The sequence below is a fragment of the Barbus barbus genome, assembly GCF_936440315.1.
Source record: "Barbus barbus genome assembly, chromosome: 35".
NCBI classification, from domain to species: Eukaryota; Metazoa; Chordata; class Actinopteri; order Cypriniformes; family Cyprinidae; genus Barbus; species Barbus barbus.
This window is the reverse complement of record NC_136763.1, coordinates 5989121-6005450: the sequence shown is the minus strand read 5'-3', so window position 1 is coordinate 6005450 and position 16330 is coordinate 5989121. Positions and strand designations below refer to the sequence as shown.

The 16330-nt window shown below is 39.7% G+C and overlaps 2 protein-coding genes across 7 annotated transcripts in view; one reads left to right on the top strand and one right to left on the bottom strand.

Moving 5' to 3' along the window:
- The window catches only part of LOC306855439 (metabotropic glutamate receptor 2-like), a 24865-nt gene extending 16544 nt beyond the window's left edge, over positions 1–8321 (top strand). For all 3 annotated transcript variants that reach the window (XM_079394170.1, XM_079394172.1, XM_079394171.1), the window contains 4 exons: positions 1334–2171; positions 2663–3726; positions 7078–7258; positions 7355–8321. In XM_079394170.1, the coding sequence (XP_079250296.1) occupies positions 1334–2171; positions 2663–3726; positions 7078–7258; positions 7355–7428 (2157 nt within the window). In that variant the 3' untranslated portion in view covers positions 7429–8321. The remainder of the gene's footprint in view (positions 1–1333; positions 2172–2662; positions 3727–7077; positions 7259–7354) is intronic.
- On the bottom strand, positions 5957–16150 carry LOC306855440 (U3 small nucleolar RNA-interacting protein 2-like). Of its 4 annotated transcripts, none has more exons than XM_079394176.1 (16): positions 15977–16150; positions 15777–15862; positions 15583–15689; positions 15435–15502; positions 14873–14914; positions 14660–14786; positions 14419–14543; positions 13578–13670; positions 13153–13253; positions 12926–13060; positions 12713–12775; positions 9988–10133; positions 9638–9717; positions 9338–9411; positions 8547–8649; positions 5957–7534 (listed from the first exon to the last, which is right to left on the bottom strand). In XM_079394176.1, exons 1-15 carry the CDS (start codon positions 16043–16045, stop codon positions 8556–8558), a joined length of 1410 nt encoding a protein of 469 aa, XP_079250302.1. In that variant the 5' UTR covers positions 16046–16150; the 3' UTR covers positions 5957–7534; positions 8547–8555. The 4 variants fall into 4 exon arrangements, with proteins under 4 accessions (XP_079250302.1, XP_079250300.1, XP_079250299.1 ...); XM_079394174.1 differs by having other exon boundaries at positions 6595–7534; positions 9979–10133; XM_079394173.1 differs by lacking the exon at positions 5957–7534 and having other exon boundaries at positions 8465–8649; positions 9979–10133.
- Positions 16151–16330: the final 180 nt, after the last annotated feature.

The window sequence follows — 16330 nt, the reverse complement described above, 5'->3', positions numbered from 1 at the left end:
ACAATACAAATAAAAAAGATTTCATAATCTTCTTCAAACAAGATTCTCCTGCGTTCTAAAGTAAAAACAGACCATTTTCTCTTTCCTGTGACAAACGTTTAAGTAAAATGACTAATAGCATCCATTTCAGATTTTGAAGGTGTGTCATGGCCTGAGGAAAACTTGCACCATGCCTAACATTATCATTTTGTCCGCTAGCACAGTTATCTTTCATGATCAGAATTAGGTCTGTCTAAGTCCCATGAAACTATGGCCTGAAACGATAGGCTCAGATGAGGGAGATAGGAAAACAGGGCAGAGGTAAAAAATAAATAAAAAAAATTCCCCTCTCACACTGAAAAGAATATTATGGGACATCTTGCATTTATCAAAGGGCATCTGTGGGTCATTCACTCATTGGGGAAATTGGGTTTGTAATTTATCGTATGAACTATGTGGCTGAAGGGTGAAAACAGACTTATTTCTGTGACAAAAAGGAGCAAATTCAGAAAACAGTTGCACCACTTCTGCTTTTTGTTTTCGTTTAAAAACCTGCAACCTGCAGTCCCTCATGCTATATGAAATAGTACTGATTTAACTTTTAACATTCATTCTATGTAAATTAGGCTCATTATAGATGACCCTACATCCAGAACCCCAGTGCTATTTGTCTGGGGCAATTAAAGGGATAGTTCACCCAAAAACGAAAATTCTGTCTTTAATTACTCACCCTCATGTCGTTGCAAACCCGTAAGACCTTCGAAACACAAATTTAAATATTTTTGATTAAATCCGAGAGTTGAATTGTTGAGTAAAGTCATTACTTTTGATTTCTTTGTGCACAAAAAGTATTCTCGTAGCTTCATTACATTATGGTTGAACCACTGATGTCACATGGACTATTTTAATGATGTCCTTTCTACGTTTCTGTGCCTTCATCGTGGTAGTTCCCTTGTTGTCTATGGAGGGTCAGAAAGCTCTCGGAATTCATCAAAAATATCTCAATTTGTGTTCCCGACGATGAATGAGGGTCTTACGGGTTTGGAACAACATGAGGGGGAGTAATTAATGACAGAATTTTTATTCTTGGGTGAACTATCCATTTAACATTGCGCTACTGACAAACACAGAGAGCTGACAATGAAGAGAAATTTTAAAAACAATTCTACGATTTACATTATTAATAGATGCTTAAAAATATATATATATGCATAATTAATTTAATGAAACAACTGCCAAAGGTAAATTTGTTCAAATCTCAGGTCTATGCATAGTGTGGTAAAATGGTTGGTTAAAATTGCATTATACAAAAGTATTACTGCTTAATGATAATTTTTTTTTTTTTTCTTTGTAGGTGGCAAACCTTCTTAGACTCTTCCAGATTCCACAGATAAGCTATGCTTCCACGAGTGCCAAGCTCAGTGACAAATCCCGTTATGATTATTTTGCCCGAACTGTCCCACCAGACTTTTATCAAGCTAAGGCCATTGCTGAAATCCTGCAGTACTTCAACTGGACCTACGTTTCCACTGTAGCCTCAGAGGGAGACTACGGTGAGACAGGTATTGATGCATTTCATCAAGAAGCCAGAGTACGCCAAATCTGCATCGCAACTTCAGTAAAAGTCAGCCGTTCAGTAAACAGAGGAAATTACGAAAATGTTATTCGCTCACTCCAGCAAAAAGCCAATGCCAAAGTGGTGATCCTCTTCACCCGAAGTGAAGATGCAAGGGAACTGCTCACTGCCGCGGCTAGGATGAATGCTACCTTCATTTGGGTAGCCAGTGATGGCTGGGGAGCACAGGAAAGCGTAGTCCATGGCAGCGAGAAGGCTGCTAATGGTGCTTTCACCATTGAGCTTGCCTCATACTCCATCAGGGAGTTTGAGGACTATTTTACCAAGCTAACACCGGAGCTGAACACACGGAACCCATGGTTTAGGGAATTCTGGGAGCACAGGTTCAGCTGCCGTCTACATGAACATGGCTGTGCCAGTAATAGCCTGAGGGATGGGTCATTTAAGCCAGAATCAAAGATCATGTTTGTGGTGAATGCAGTCTACGCAATGGCCCATGCCCTACACAACATGCGGCAAGCTGTGTGCCCCAATACCACAAAGGTTTGCAACGCCATGAAGCCAGGCAATGGGAAGAGATTCTACCGGGAGTTTATTCTCAAGACTAAGTTTGATGGTGAGTAGAATTGACGACCAATTTAGATAATTTCTTGCAATATTTCTTGCAATAGGACATACCTTCCCAACCGAAAAAGCTCTTGAATTATCCTCCTAAAATTAGATCGAACAAATTATAGAGTCTCAATGCACTGAAACTTCATTTGCCACTCATGTTGTTGTCTCCCACTGAGAGTATCAGATATTATTACATTTACAGACATGAAATATTCTTTATCAAATTATCAGAGCTCCAATTGGTTTCTAACAGAATGCAATCTCAAAGAGGATAATCAGTTTGTCAGACCTTGGACAATATACTGATTTACTGAATGTTATAACAGATTGCATTTTTTAGTTGAGAAATAAATTTGAGAGATTAGCTAACATTACATCAATCACATTAGCTTCTGACTTGAGATAAATTGCACAATCACTTTAGAACAATTAATGTCACAGACACTCTATATAGCTTCCAGCCGCAACATAATGTCTTTAAATGTTTTTCAGGCCCTTTCAGGCCCGCTGACACTGAGAATGTGGTCCGGTTCACCTCATTAGGCGACAGCCTGGGTCGCTACAACATCTTTCACTACCGCCAAGAGGAAAACAAGTTTGTCTACCGGAAGGTAGGCTACTGGGCACAAAGCTTAGTGCTCAATACCAGTTTAGTGCCTTGGTCTGGTGCAGTAGTTCCCACATCCCAGTGCAGTGATCCATGCCAACCAAATGAAGCTAAAAGCATGCAGCCTGGGGACGTGTGTTGTTGGATTTGCATCCCATGTCAACTCCACCAATATCTCCTAGATGAGTTTACCTGTATGGACTGTGGATTTGGAGAATGGCCCCTTGCTAACCTGACGGGGTGCTATGAGCTTCCAGAGGAGTATATCCACTGGTCAGATGCATGGGCAGTAGGACCTGTCACTATCGCCTGTCTAGGGATGCTGTGCACGCTTGCCGTGGCTGGGGTTTTCTTGCGAAACAATGACACTCCGGTGGTAAAAGCTAGTGGTCGAGAACTTTCGTACATCCTACTGTTTGGTGTGCTCCTGTGCTATGCCATGACCTTTATTTACATTGCCAAACCTTCAGCGTTTGTGTGCACCCTGCGACGTCTTGGGCTTGGCACCTCCTTTGCTGTTTGCTACTCAGCTTTGCTGACGAAGACCAACAGAATTGCTCGGATCTTTGGAGGGGCAAGGGACAGTGCCAGACGACCACGCTTTATCAGCCCTGCCTCTCAAGTAGCAATTTGTGCCATACTGATCTCCGCCCAACTACTGGTTGCTCTTACCTGGCTGCTGGTTGAGGCACCGGGGGTGAGGAAAGAGGTGGGTCCAGATCGGAGAGATGTGGTGACTCTGAAATGCAACAGCCTGGACTCTAGCATGCTGGTGTCCCTCACCTACAACTGCATCCTCATCATCCTCTGCACCTTCTATGCCTTCAAGACCAGGAAGTGTCCAGAGAATTTCAACGAGGCCAAGTTCATTGGCTTCACCATGTACACCACCTGCATCATCTGGCTGGCCTTTCAGCCCATCTTCTACGTCACTGCCAGTGACTACAGAGTAAGTAGAAGACATAGGTAGAAACAAGTTTGAAGGTAAATGCTAGTCTATTGTAGTGATATCTGTTTCAGTGGTTTCCAACCCCACTCCTGGACCCAATATTTGCAGTTTCCTCTAAAGAACTGATACGTTAAATCAGGCTTGTTGATTAGGCTAGGGGTGTCCAATCCTGCTCCAGGAAGGCTACCTTCTTGCTAAATTTATCACTAATTTGCCCTGACACATCTGTTTAGAACAGCGTTTCCCAATCCCAGTCCACACCGGATATTCCGCCATGATTCCAGTTCGAAACGAGTGTATATGTTCCATTCAAAGGGCGAGGACTGGGATTGGGAAACGCTGGTTTAGAAGTTTCTGGTAATCCCAAAGACCTTGATTAGCTACTTCAGGTGTTTAATTAGGGTTGGAGCTGAACTTTGCAAGTAGCCCTCCAGGAATAGGATTGGACACCACTGGATTAATAATACATTATGGCAGAGTTCTTCAATTCTGCTTCTGGAGGTCCACGGTCTTGCAGAATTTAGTTCCAACCTTGATCAAACACATCTGCCTGTAATTTACAAATAATTCTAAAAACCTTAACTTAGCTTGTTCAGTTGTGTTTGATTAGGGATGGAACAAAACTCTGCAGGATATTGGACCTCAAAGAGCAGATCTGGGCAGTCTCTGCATTAGGGAGATGTCAAATATTTTTCCTGTTTGTATGGAGTTACAAGGTACAAAATGGACCAGACCTTATGTCAGTAGATAAATGTCTGGCTACATGAGGCTGTCTTTACTGTGATTACTTATGCTACAGAGATACAAATCTCCGCACACTGATCTAAATGTATATCTACAGTTTTCTTATGAATTGTAACAAAAAGCAAAACATGAAAAAGTCGTAATAAGTATAGGTTTATCAGACTATGCAGTGAATACACAACTACCAAAGGGCAAAAAACCTTGATCGTGTTTAAGGAGATAACAATAATGCTAATTACAAAAAGCAGCAAATTAGGGGTTGTTCTGTGATTTTGCTTACTCAGAAAACAGAAACAGTCGACAGACATTTTAAAACATATATTTTTAAGATTCTGTCTTCTCATATAACTCAAGACTATATGAGTTTTTTGCAAGTCATGACACCAAACATGAGATTACTTTTAGAGCTGGCCTCTGGCTCTTTTAACCAGACAAACTCACTGTGCCAGCTCAAACACAGCACAGTGATGTGAATGTCTAGTCAATATAGAAACACTATCTGAGGGATGAGGGCTGCCTGTCGCATGTTATCAGGAGACTCTCATTGCTGTGGGGCGAGAGATGTCAGAGCTCAGTTAGTGACACAGTAAACACGGTCATCAAGAATGCCCCCTGGCTGAGAGTGGCAATCCCGGCACTCCAACAGCAAACAATTTTACAGCACAATCACACTATGCACAGAGAGTTATATCCAAATCAGTTTGGTGCCATCAACATCAGTGCTGCTGGAGTGAGGAGAGATAGGTCCTAGAGGTTAAGTTTCAGGAAACGATTTAAAAGATTTATTTCACCACCTTTGAAATGTAACGGGTGATTTTTTTGGCTTGGGATGTTCTTTGTCTGAATAAACTAGAAGCCTTGCTTCTGAAGACCCACTGTCCTGCAAACTTTCCAACCTGCTTCAACACACCTGCCTGTGATTTTCAGCTGATCCTGAAGGCTTTTATTAGGGTTAGAGGTTTGCAGGACTTTGCAGGACAGTGGGTCTCCAACAGCAGGGTTGATGTTCTCTGGAGCAATGGTTCTCAATCCTGTTCCTGGGGAGCCCTGCTCTGCACATTTTGTCTCCCTTATCTGGCACTCAGATAAGGGAGTACATGGAGCTCTCTTTTAATGATCTGATGATCTGAATCAGGTGTGTTAAATAAGGGAGACATGCAAAATGTGCAGGATTGAGAACAACTGCTCTGGAGTAAACAAAAGAAAAACAACTGACCCTTTGCAGGGAGCTTGACTGACAGGCAATCTGACCAATCAAAATGCCGAATCTGCCATTTTTGGCTGACAAACTAATCAAGACAGGAGAGTAATGAACTTTGGTGCATTTAAACTTGAAAAATAGTGTGGATTGACATCTTTCTGCAATTGAAATACAATTCTGATGTTCACTCATGTTTATTTTGTGCTTAAAGTAAATATAAAAAGTTGGTCGGTTCACATGCAACTTGACCTGAGGTGCTATAGTGATCTGTCACGACACATTAAAGAGCCACAAAATGGTATTTATTGTTTGAATTTCTTTAAAAAACAAACAAAAAAAAAAAGGTCAAATTTGAAAGCTAAGACTTTTGTTTCATACCAAAAGTAACCTGTTTCGTCTCATCTGTCGGCATGTAGTAGGTTTTCCTCTTTGCATGTATTTTAAATGTATTTTTCACCACGTGAGAGCAACATGGCTTGTCGGGCATAACAACAGTAACTAAGGGGGCGGATTTTTGTGAAGGGTCAATTGCAGGGTCTAATTTGAAAACTGTGCCCTCCGAAGGTCACATTTGTTGGCCGCATACATCACTGAGGCTGTCAAGTAGCCATTACAATAATTTACACCTCACAAGGAATGTCAATTGTATGATTTATTATTTTTCTGAAATGAGACATCCTTAATGATGTATACTGACAAATGTGACCTCCAGAGGGCGCAGCCTTCAAAATGAGAGACAGCTTATGGAAGCCTGTTTTTGCATTATAAAGAATATTCCCACTTTACTGCTTATAATTGCATATTTGGATCTCCCAGTTGTGACTTTATATCTCATAACTGCTACTTTGTTTCTTATAATAGTAACTTTATATCTCACAGTCTCACAAATGAGTTTCACAAAAGTATCACAGATGCATCAATTTCTCACCAGTATCTCATTATTGGAATTTAAATCTCACAAAGATGACTTTATAACACTGATACATACATACAACAATGCATAAGACAACAAAAAGTATTTGGTATAACCGAATGATATTTGGACATAATACTATGGTAATACCACATATTTGGACATGTCTCTTGGTATTTCCATGGCATTCTTTGGAGTACCAATGTAAATACAACTGAACATGAATTTAGTAATCACTTGGTACCATGGTATATGGAAGATGCACAGTAAACAGTGGTAAAAATGAATACAGAATGCAGTTCAATCAAAAACAGGTCATATTTTACCTCAAAAAAGGCTTCCTTTTGTTTAAGCAAAAAATTAGAATTTGGTGTAACTGGACCAAGGCTGGTTTTCTTGAGATTGACATTAAATGTTTGAACAGAGTTGCCCAAGTATTCAGTAAAAGATGCACTTATTTGAACATGTTTAAAACCTCTTGACCCTGATACAGGTGCAGACCACTACCATGTGCATCTCTGTCAGTCTGAGCGGCTCTGTGGTTCTCGGCTGCCTCTTTGCTCCCAAAATCCACATTATCCTTTTCCAGCCTCAGAAGAATGTGACTACTCTGAGGGCCAAAGACAACCGATTCTCCACAGCAGTTACCGCACCGAGCTCCACCTACTCACAAGGTAGCCACATTCACTCCTAAAATTTGATCCAAGGTTTACCAGTCATTTCCTTTATTTGCCTTTTTCTGATCAATTTAAACCAAACAATTTCCACAGCTTCGGCCTCTACTGTAGTGCCAACCGTGTGTAACGGGCGAGAGGTGGTGGACTCCACGACATCATCGTTGTGAAGATGAATTTAATCTCATCATCAAAATCAGGAGTTGAATGCAATTTCTTAGACTTTTCCTCACTCTAACTGAGAACTTGCAGTCAAATCGCAGTTCATCTCTTGATCTGAAATCAAAAAGAAAAAAAAAGGTGTCCCAAGCGATCCTGCGGTCACCTCTATTTTGACCAAGCATGTTTTTGTCTTTCAATTACACAAAGCTATTCTTTATGATCAAGAGCTTGGGAAGAACAAGGACCATTGTAAATGTGATTATAAATCCATGTGCTAGTCTAATAGATTCAAAGCCACTTTTTTGAGGAAACATGATGTTGAAACTAGACTTGGCTTTATGTGTCCCTGATTTATGTACACTACAAAAGATATTGACTAGTCTTAAGTAATGTTAACAGTAGACTTTGAGTTCTCAGTCTTTATAACTGCATTTTGTTGGAATTCAACGAGTTGTTGTTGTGGAAAGGCATGATATTCGAATGTTTAAGTCTCGTGATTTACTGCAAACACAGGACCTTTGGCACCAATGAGACTTGCACAAAATATTACTATTTTTTATGTACCCAAGGGTATGTGATTTTAGATGCTGTATTCTCAGTAAGTGGGAGACTGTAAACAAGTTTTAGTTTGGTGATAAAATAGTCCAATTTCATTTGGAGATGAGTTTGTCATCTTTTTAGTGTTGTGGTAAAAAGTCTCATGTTTGGTCCTCATGGAATAGTTTAGGTGTTATTGCAAGATGGAAAAAAATCTATATTCTGCATTTCCCTTTTTGAACTTGCATTAAATTCTTAGAGGTCAGTTTTGAAAGAAAGTAGGTAACGATGCAAATGTTTTAATGTGAACTTTGGTGAACCGGTCAGTGTTATACTTGCAATATATGTAAATAAATATTTTTCTAAAAATAACTGAAGTCTTCATTTGGCTCACAGATTAATCAAATGCATTTCATCCGAGTTGAAAATGTAAGGACTATACCACTAATAACAAATTTGAACTGGTATGTATGCAGAGCTCTGGACATAATGAGCAGCAAAACAGATAAACTCCATAGACATTTATTCAAAAGCTCCTCACGTTCTGACACATTAACAAAAGAAGAAAAAAGAAAAAGTTTTCCGATACCAAACCAAATTACTGGCCAACTTCTTGCTCTTGAGCTTGTCTTTTAAGAGGAATGATATATAGTCCGTTCCTAGCTTCCTTTATTCTCCACCATCGGCCCAATCTGAAAAAGACAAAAAAAGATACAATGAACTGATGTGCAAGAACCAATTCACTTCATATTTGTGCCATCTAGTGGTAGTACAGCCTTATTGCATAAAATTATGCCCTCGAAAGTACACACCATTAGGATTAACCATTGAATGTAAAAAATGAAATATTAATATTAATTATTATTGTTAATTATTAACACTAATATATTAATATGAATAAATTAAAAACTAAATTGTGCACCTGGATGACAAAAAAAAAAGATCTACCTTTCTGAATATCTGTATTTAGTGATTGTTAGCTGAACACAGAATTGTCATCAATATAACAGCAAAATAAAACTCCTAAAGAACAAACTCAACATTATGTGAAGAAATTTTTAATGGCCAATACAATTGATAATTACTGATATTTAAAGACCAATGGCTGTTAAAGTGCTTACATAAATACACACACATACATGCATATATATAAACATTTAAATAACGACCAATAAAATATACACAAATTTGCTGAATTCCATTTGACTAAAGAATAATGTGCATTTACTATTGTTTGACAATATAATTATTGGACTTTGCAAATGACACTATATAAAATGACAATTTTAAACATCATTACAAATTTAAATGATAAAGTGTCAATCATCAGATGCAGTTAATTGCAAAAATACTACTCCCCAACAATTAAAAATACTTCACCTGTGTTCCTGTCCAACTCCCGCCACAAGAAACTTCCCAGAGTTTGAGAACTTCAGACTGTTGACAAATCCAGTCTAAAAGAGCAATAATACAAGCTTATTAGCATTGATTATGCCACAGGTATAATATCACTGTGGACTTTGTGCAGTTGTGAAAAATAGTGGTATAATGAACTGATACATTATTCATCCTCTCCAGATGAAGTACATGGTTTTATCCACACACACACAATAGGATGTGATTCAATAGCAGATGGGCAATAACCAGTCTAATAGAGCTGTATGGATGTGTACTGCTCACCATAGGGACACTGAAGAGCGGCTCCAGGCCTCTGAATCCCTGCCCACACTTCCACAGCTGCACCGCTGAATTATGGGAGCCTGAGGAGGGATAACAATGATGCTGATGGTAATCAGGTGTTTGGAGAGCAGTCTCGTATGGAAATACAGAAGGCGGAGAGCTTTGTGAACAAGGTCAAAGTGGAATGAGGACAGATTATGATGGTAATATTGCACTTGCGGGTAATCGTGTGTGTGTAGCAAAAATGCAAATGAGAGTTTGTGGGCGGTTGTAGTTTTAAGTGCAGTGGGTTTGTTGGTCATGAGTGATACCTGGTGTTGTGTGTAAGTGTGTGTGTGCACCTGAGGCACCTGATGCCACGATGTCAGAGTTGTGCAGCGCCGCCACAGAAGACACCCAGTAGGGCTGCTCCAGACCCGTGTTGCCATGGCTACCGTGGGCTTGCTTCACTGTGCTCACCGGCTTCTTCTTATTAACCGTCCAAATAGATATAGAGCTGTGCAAAACCAAAGCATGAGTGAAAAGGAATCATTTATCCATTAAAGCAGGGCTTGATGCTTACTTTTTCCCCAAGGAGTGCATGTGCTCCCAAGTATGTGTGCTCCCAAAAAAAGACGAGCACACATATATACATACACACACACACACACACACACATACATATACATATATATATATATATATATATATAATACATGACCCTCTCTGTGAAAACCCAGCTAAAGTAATTTTTTGTGATTTACTGTCTTCTACATAAAATCATCCTTCATAAAGGTAAAGGACATTCTGTGAAACTTTTACCTTCATATCTTTAATATTGACTGAGTAAAGCCATGTCAAAGATTGAAATTATAGTGAAATTAATGGTTGAAATCCAACTTTGACGCTTGTTATCTCATTAGATTTTGAGACTTTAGCCTGGATTTCACAGAGAGGGTCACATATATATACACTTTCATGAGCTGAACTCCAAGATCTAAGACTTTTTCTATGTACACAAAAGGCCTATTTCTCTCAAATATTGTTCACAAATCTGTGTTAGTGAGCATTTCTCCTTTGCAGAGATAATCCATCCACCTCACAGGTGTGGCATATCAACGTGCTGATTAGACAGCATGATTATTGCACAGGCGTGCCTTAGGCTGGCCACAATAAAAGGCACAACAATGGGCCTCAGGATCTCGTCACAGTATCTCCGTGCATTCAAAATGCCATCAATAAAATGCACCTGTGTTCGTTGTCCATAACATACGCCTGCCCATACCATAACCCCACCGCCACCATGGGCCACTCGATCCACAACGTTGACATCAGCAAACTGCTCACCCCCACGACGCCATACACGCTGTCTGCCATCTGCCCTTTACAGTAAAAACCGGGATTCATCCATGAAGAGAACACCCCTCTAAAGTGCCAGACGCCATCAAATGTGAGCATTTGCCCACTCAAGTTGGTTACAACGACGAACTGCAGTCAGGTCGAGACCCCAATGAGGACGACGAGCATGCAGATGAGCTTCCCTGAGACGGTTTCTGACAGTTTGTGCAGAAATTATTTGGTTATGCAAACCGATTGTTGCAGCAGCTGTCCGGGTGGCTGGTCTCAGACGATCTTGGAGGTGAAGATGCTGGATGTGGAGGTCCTGGGCTGGTGTGGTTACACGTGGTCTGCTGTTGTGAGGCCGGTTGGATGTACTGCCAAATTCTCTGAAACGCCTTTGGAGATGCTTATGGTAGAGAAATGAACATTCAAATTCATGGGCAACAGCTCTGGTGGACATTCCTGCAGTCAGCATGTCAATTGCACGCTCCCTCAAAACTTGTAACATCTGTGGCATTGTGCTGTGTGATAAAACTGCACATTTTATGCTACGGTTTCTCCGTATCCAATCTTTTTTTTTGCCTCAAATTCCGTAAACACGGAGTCGTCTCAGGAAATATCTGCGTCCACACGGAATCACTGAAACCAACTGAAAACGATGTAGTACACATGCCAGACCAATATGTGGCGCTGTAATTCTGCCACAGAGATACACAAAAAAACAGAAGACCACCATGTGCGTAAACCTTGCGCGCTGAATATAAACTAACACACAAAGCAGAAGATTTTGCTTTAATAAAACTAATGAGCTCAGTAGGTTCTGCAGCACGAACACAGGCACGTAGTCTGACATTGTTGTTGTTGTTGTCGCTGTTATGTGACGCAGAACTTGTCTGCGTCACATAACAGATTTGTGTTAGTGAGCACTTAGGTCTGATTAGGGGCGAGACGTGGGCTGATGACGTCATCGTTTCAGAAAATATACGGATTCGCCGTCCACACGAAAACAGCGTTTTCAAATTTATCCCCCCTGGGACCCGGTTTCAAAAATGATCGGTTTCACTCTTCGAAAACGCCGGTTTCGTGTGGACGAAACGCCTATACGGTAAAAAATTTATGCGTATACAGAGAAACCCGTCTTCGTGTGGACGGGGCCTTAGAGTGGCCTTTTATTGTGGCCAGCCTAAGGGACACCTGTGCAATAATCATGCTGTCTAATCAGCATCTTGATATGCCACACCTGTGAGGTGGATGGATGATCTCGGCAAAGGAGAAGTGTTCACTAACACAGATTTAGACAGATTTGTGAGCAATATTTGAGAGAAATAGGCCTTTTGTGTACATAGAAAAAGTCTTAGATCTTTGAGTTCAGCTCATGAAAAATGGGTGCAAAAACAAGAGTGTTGCATTTATAATTTTGTTCGATATATATATATAGATATATATAAATAATGCGTGTATAGCTTTCTTTGAGCACAAAAAGTATTCTCGTAGCTTCATAAAATTAAGGTTGAACCACTGATGACACATGAACTATTTTAACAATGTCCTTACTATCTTTCTGGGCCTTGAACATGTCAGTTGCGTTGCTGTCTATACAGGGTCAGAAAGCTCTCAGATTTCATTAAAATATCTTCATTTGTGTTTTCGAAAATGAACAAAGGTCTTACGGGCTTGGAACGACATTAGGGGAGTAATTAATGACAGAATTTTCATTTTTGGGTGAACTATCTCTTTAAATGAAAAAAGTCTTACCCATCATCTCCACCTGTGACCATGTGTTCTTCATTAATAAGCTGGACACAATCAATGGAGCCCCTTCAGACAGACAGAAGACATAGAAAAACATTACAAGCAGGGAGGTGCAGATAATTCATCCTTAAAACTGACAAAATAAATGAAGTCTCAACTGTTTACTTAACCAGGGTCATAATTAAAGAAAGGTCATGACCACAAACTTAAACTCACTCGTGTCCATGAAAAACAAGCTGTGATTCCTCAGCAATTTTCCACACTCTGACTGTCCTGTCTCGTCCTCCTGCAGTCACGCATCTCTCTCGACTCAAACAGTCCAACCCGGTGATCATGTCCTGATGGCCGAACCTGACGACAGACACAAATGAACACAAAATTGAAACCTGAGAATAAAGAGTGAGTACAACTCTCCTGTTTTATTTAGGAGCTGGTGTACCTACAGGGTTTCTACATAAGCGTTCTCATCCACGCTCCACACTTTTATTGAGCGGTCATGTGACGCGCTGTAGAGGGTGTGAGTTCCTCGTCTAAAGGCCAAACCCTGCGGAGGAAGCATCGAAGCAGAAGCGACAAATTCAGTTAAATGTGAGCAAACATTTAATAAATGGTCATCATCTAAAGCAGGGATAGGCAACGTCGGTCCTGGGGTGTCAATGTTCTGCAGAGTTTAGCTCCAACCCTAAAAAAACCTCACCTGCCTGTAGCCCTAGTAATTCTGAAGACTTTGATTAGCTTGTTCAGGTGTGCTTGATTAGGGTTGGAGCTAAACTCTACAGGACAGCGGCACTCCAGGACCAACGTTGCCTACCCCCGATCTAAAGTCACAATATAATATCTAAATATATACTAGAGATGGTCTACTCACTGATACAGCATCTCTGTGTCCTTTAAACTTGTACAGATGTTTACATGTCATCGGATCCCAGATCATGATGAGTTTATTCATGTCTCCACTAGCCTATAAAACAAAATCACACCTATTCAATTGCATCCAGACTTGTGTTTTCAACTAGTTGACAAAAATGGTCACAGATAAAATTGATCACGGCAGTTCCAGGCATTATAGAGTAAAATATCAGAAAAATCACTCTAAAACCATTCATAAATTTAACATAACACACACATACACATAATATATTCATATACATAATGAATTTTAGTCTTATGATGAAAAGGATGAATTTTCAGTCTTCAGTGTCACATGATCCTTCAGAAATCAGTCTAATATGCTGATTTTCTGCTCAAGAAACATTTTTTATAATTACCAAATATCAATTATCAGTTAAAAATATTTATGTGCTGCTTTATATTTTTTAAGGATTCTTTGATAAATAGAAATTTCAAAAGAACTGTGTGTTTTTGAAATAGAAATCATTTGTAACATTATAAATGTCTTTACTGTCACTTATCAATTTAATGTGTCCTTGCTGAAGTACTAATTGCTTTATTAATTACGTACAATAAACAGTAAAGGACATAGATGCCTTCGACATACTATGGAAATACTGAATTCCTAAACATTAATTGAAATGATCGGACATATTTTTGAATTTAATTTAAATAAATTGGTCACTTGGGTATGAATATATTACGACATGGCCACAAAATACAGCCCGTTCAATTCCAAGGCCCAAATTATGGACCAAGGAAAAATTAATTGGTAGAAAACTGATAAATAATATGATCCAATGAATTCCAGCTCTCACCAGGTATTTCCCATCAGATGATATGGCCATACACAGGACGTGAGCGGTGTGTCCCATATGACGCGCTTCTGTTCCCTTCCGTCCTCCTGCGATCTTCTGCACCTTCTTCCCGCTCTCCACCTCCCCTGTAGATCATAATCATCTTTCATTTAGCAGCACACTGACTCAAGTTCATACTGTACAACACAACCTAAAATGCCTCAAAACATTCAGCAGAGCTAAGTTGACCTGTCAGACTCACATTTGATGATGGAGCAGTCTTTGCTTGCCGAGAAGATGTATTTCTCATCTGGGGTGATGACGAGACATGTGACCGGTAGCTTGTGTCCTCTCAACAACCTGATCTCTGCTGGGTCTGGAGCTATGAGCTAGAAGAGACGTCACGGTGATGTTACAAACAGGAAGTAGCAGTGGCGAATCAAGATGCACAGCAGCTCATGAAAACATCACTCACTTCTTTGGCTATCAGTCTCTGCAGTTTGCCTTTCTGTTCCAGCTGAGGAAGATGAAGAAAAACAAGTGATTATGAGACAACAGATTATTGTATTAAAATACATTTATGAAAAATCCACTCACTGTAGCCATATATATATATATCATCTTCCAAAATAATTATAATTTTGAGCAAGTTAATTTTTTCAAGTAATTTTTGTTTTATTATTTTACCATTATTTGTCCTTTTTAATGTTTTTGAGTTTGCTTTGGTAGAAATATTACAAAAACAGCTCCTTCCTGTATCAATATAAAAACATGAATAATTCAACAACTCTGAGCAACCCTACTTAAATTTGCCATAACTCTAAATATTAATATTTTAAACAAAAATGACGGAATTATTTACACAATCATAATCTAACACTTAAAACACACCATGCGCTATGAGTTGTTAACTTATATAATATTAAAGTCTCAGGAGGAATTCAAGGACGTGTTTTAGCTCAAAGGGGTTCATCTGACCAAACAGTTAGGGCATCCCTGTGATAAATGAATGTGACGCCCAGCTGAAGAGGACCTACCACATCCTCCTGCAGTCTTCCAGCTATGAGATCCGCTTCAAATGATTCCTGCTCAGCTCTCTTGTCCTCTGCCAGAGACAGCACAGAGTTCAGGTTCAGAGAACAGAGGCAGTGTTCAGTCTATGTGTGGATGCTTGATCTTACAAACCTTCCTCTCTCAGCTGATCCAGGTAAAGTTTGGCCAGGCGAAGTTTCTTCTCTTGCGGCGTCTCCTCGATCTCGTCGTCTTCCAGTTGTTTTCTGTTTGGATCAGCACTGCAGAAGAAACACATCGGTGATTTTTTTTAATATAACATCAGCGTTCACCAAGCACAACAAACTACGGTCCTTTAGCTCAGTTACCTTTCATTTTCAGAGTCACTCGATATTTCTTCATCCATTCGCTTACTGAATTTTTTTGATCTGCTTTTGCCATCATCTGCATTACTCTTGAAATGCAAAAGAACAATACTGATATAAAGTTTTATTTGAATCACAAATAGCATTACGAAATCTAAAAAGATAAAGTATTTCTCAGTGCCATCAACTAAATGTAATCGTACCTTTCTTTTTAAATCTCCTTTATTAGGAGCCGCAGAGATCACCTTTTTCTTTATGAAGAAAGACGACATGATGGAGCATAAAACTTCTTGTTTTATGAGATAATTTAGTGGTGCTTGGCTGCCACTCACATGTTCACAAACACATGCTTCCTGCAGCTCTTCTTCTCGGATGGTTTGCTTGTGTGTTTGCGCTACAGCGCCGCCTAATGGAGAGACTGTACATTACATCGAGGTGCTGTGACGTACACGTGTGGGACTAACAACACCAATATAACCATAAACATAACAACAATAATTATTATTATTAATGGATAAAATTATGCAGTATAAATGCATAATTCCGTATACAACTAC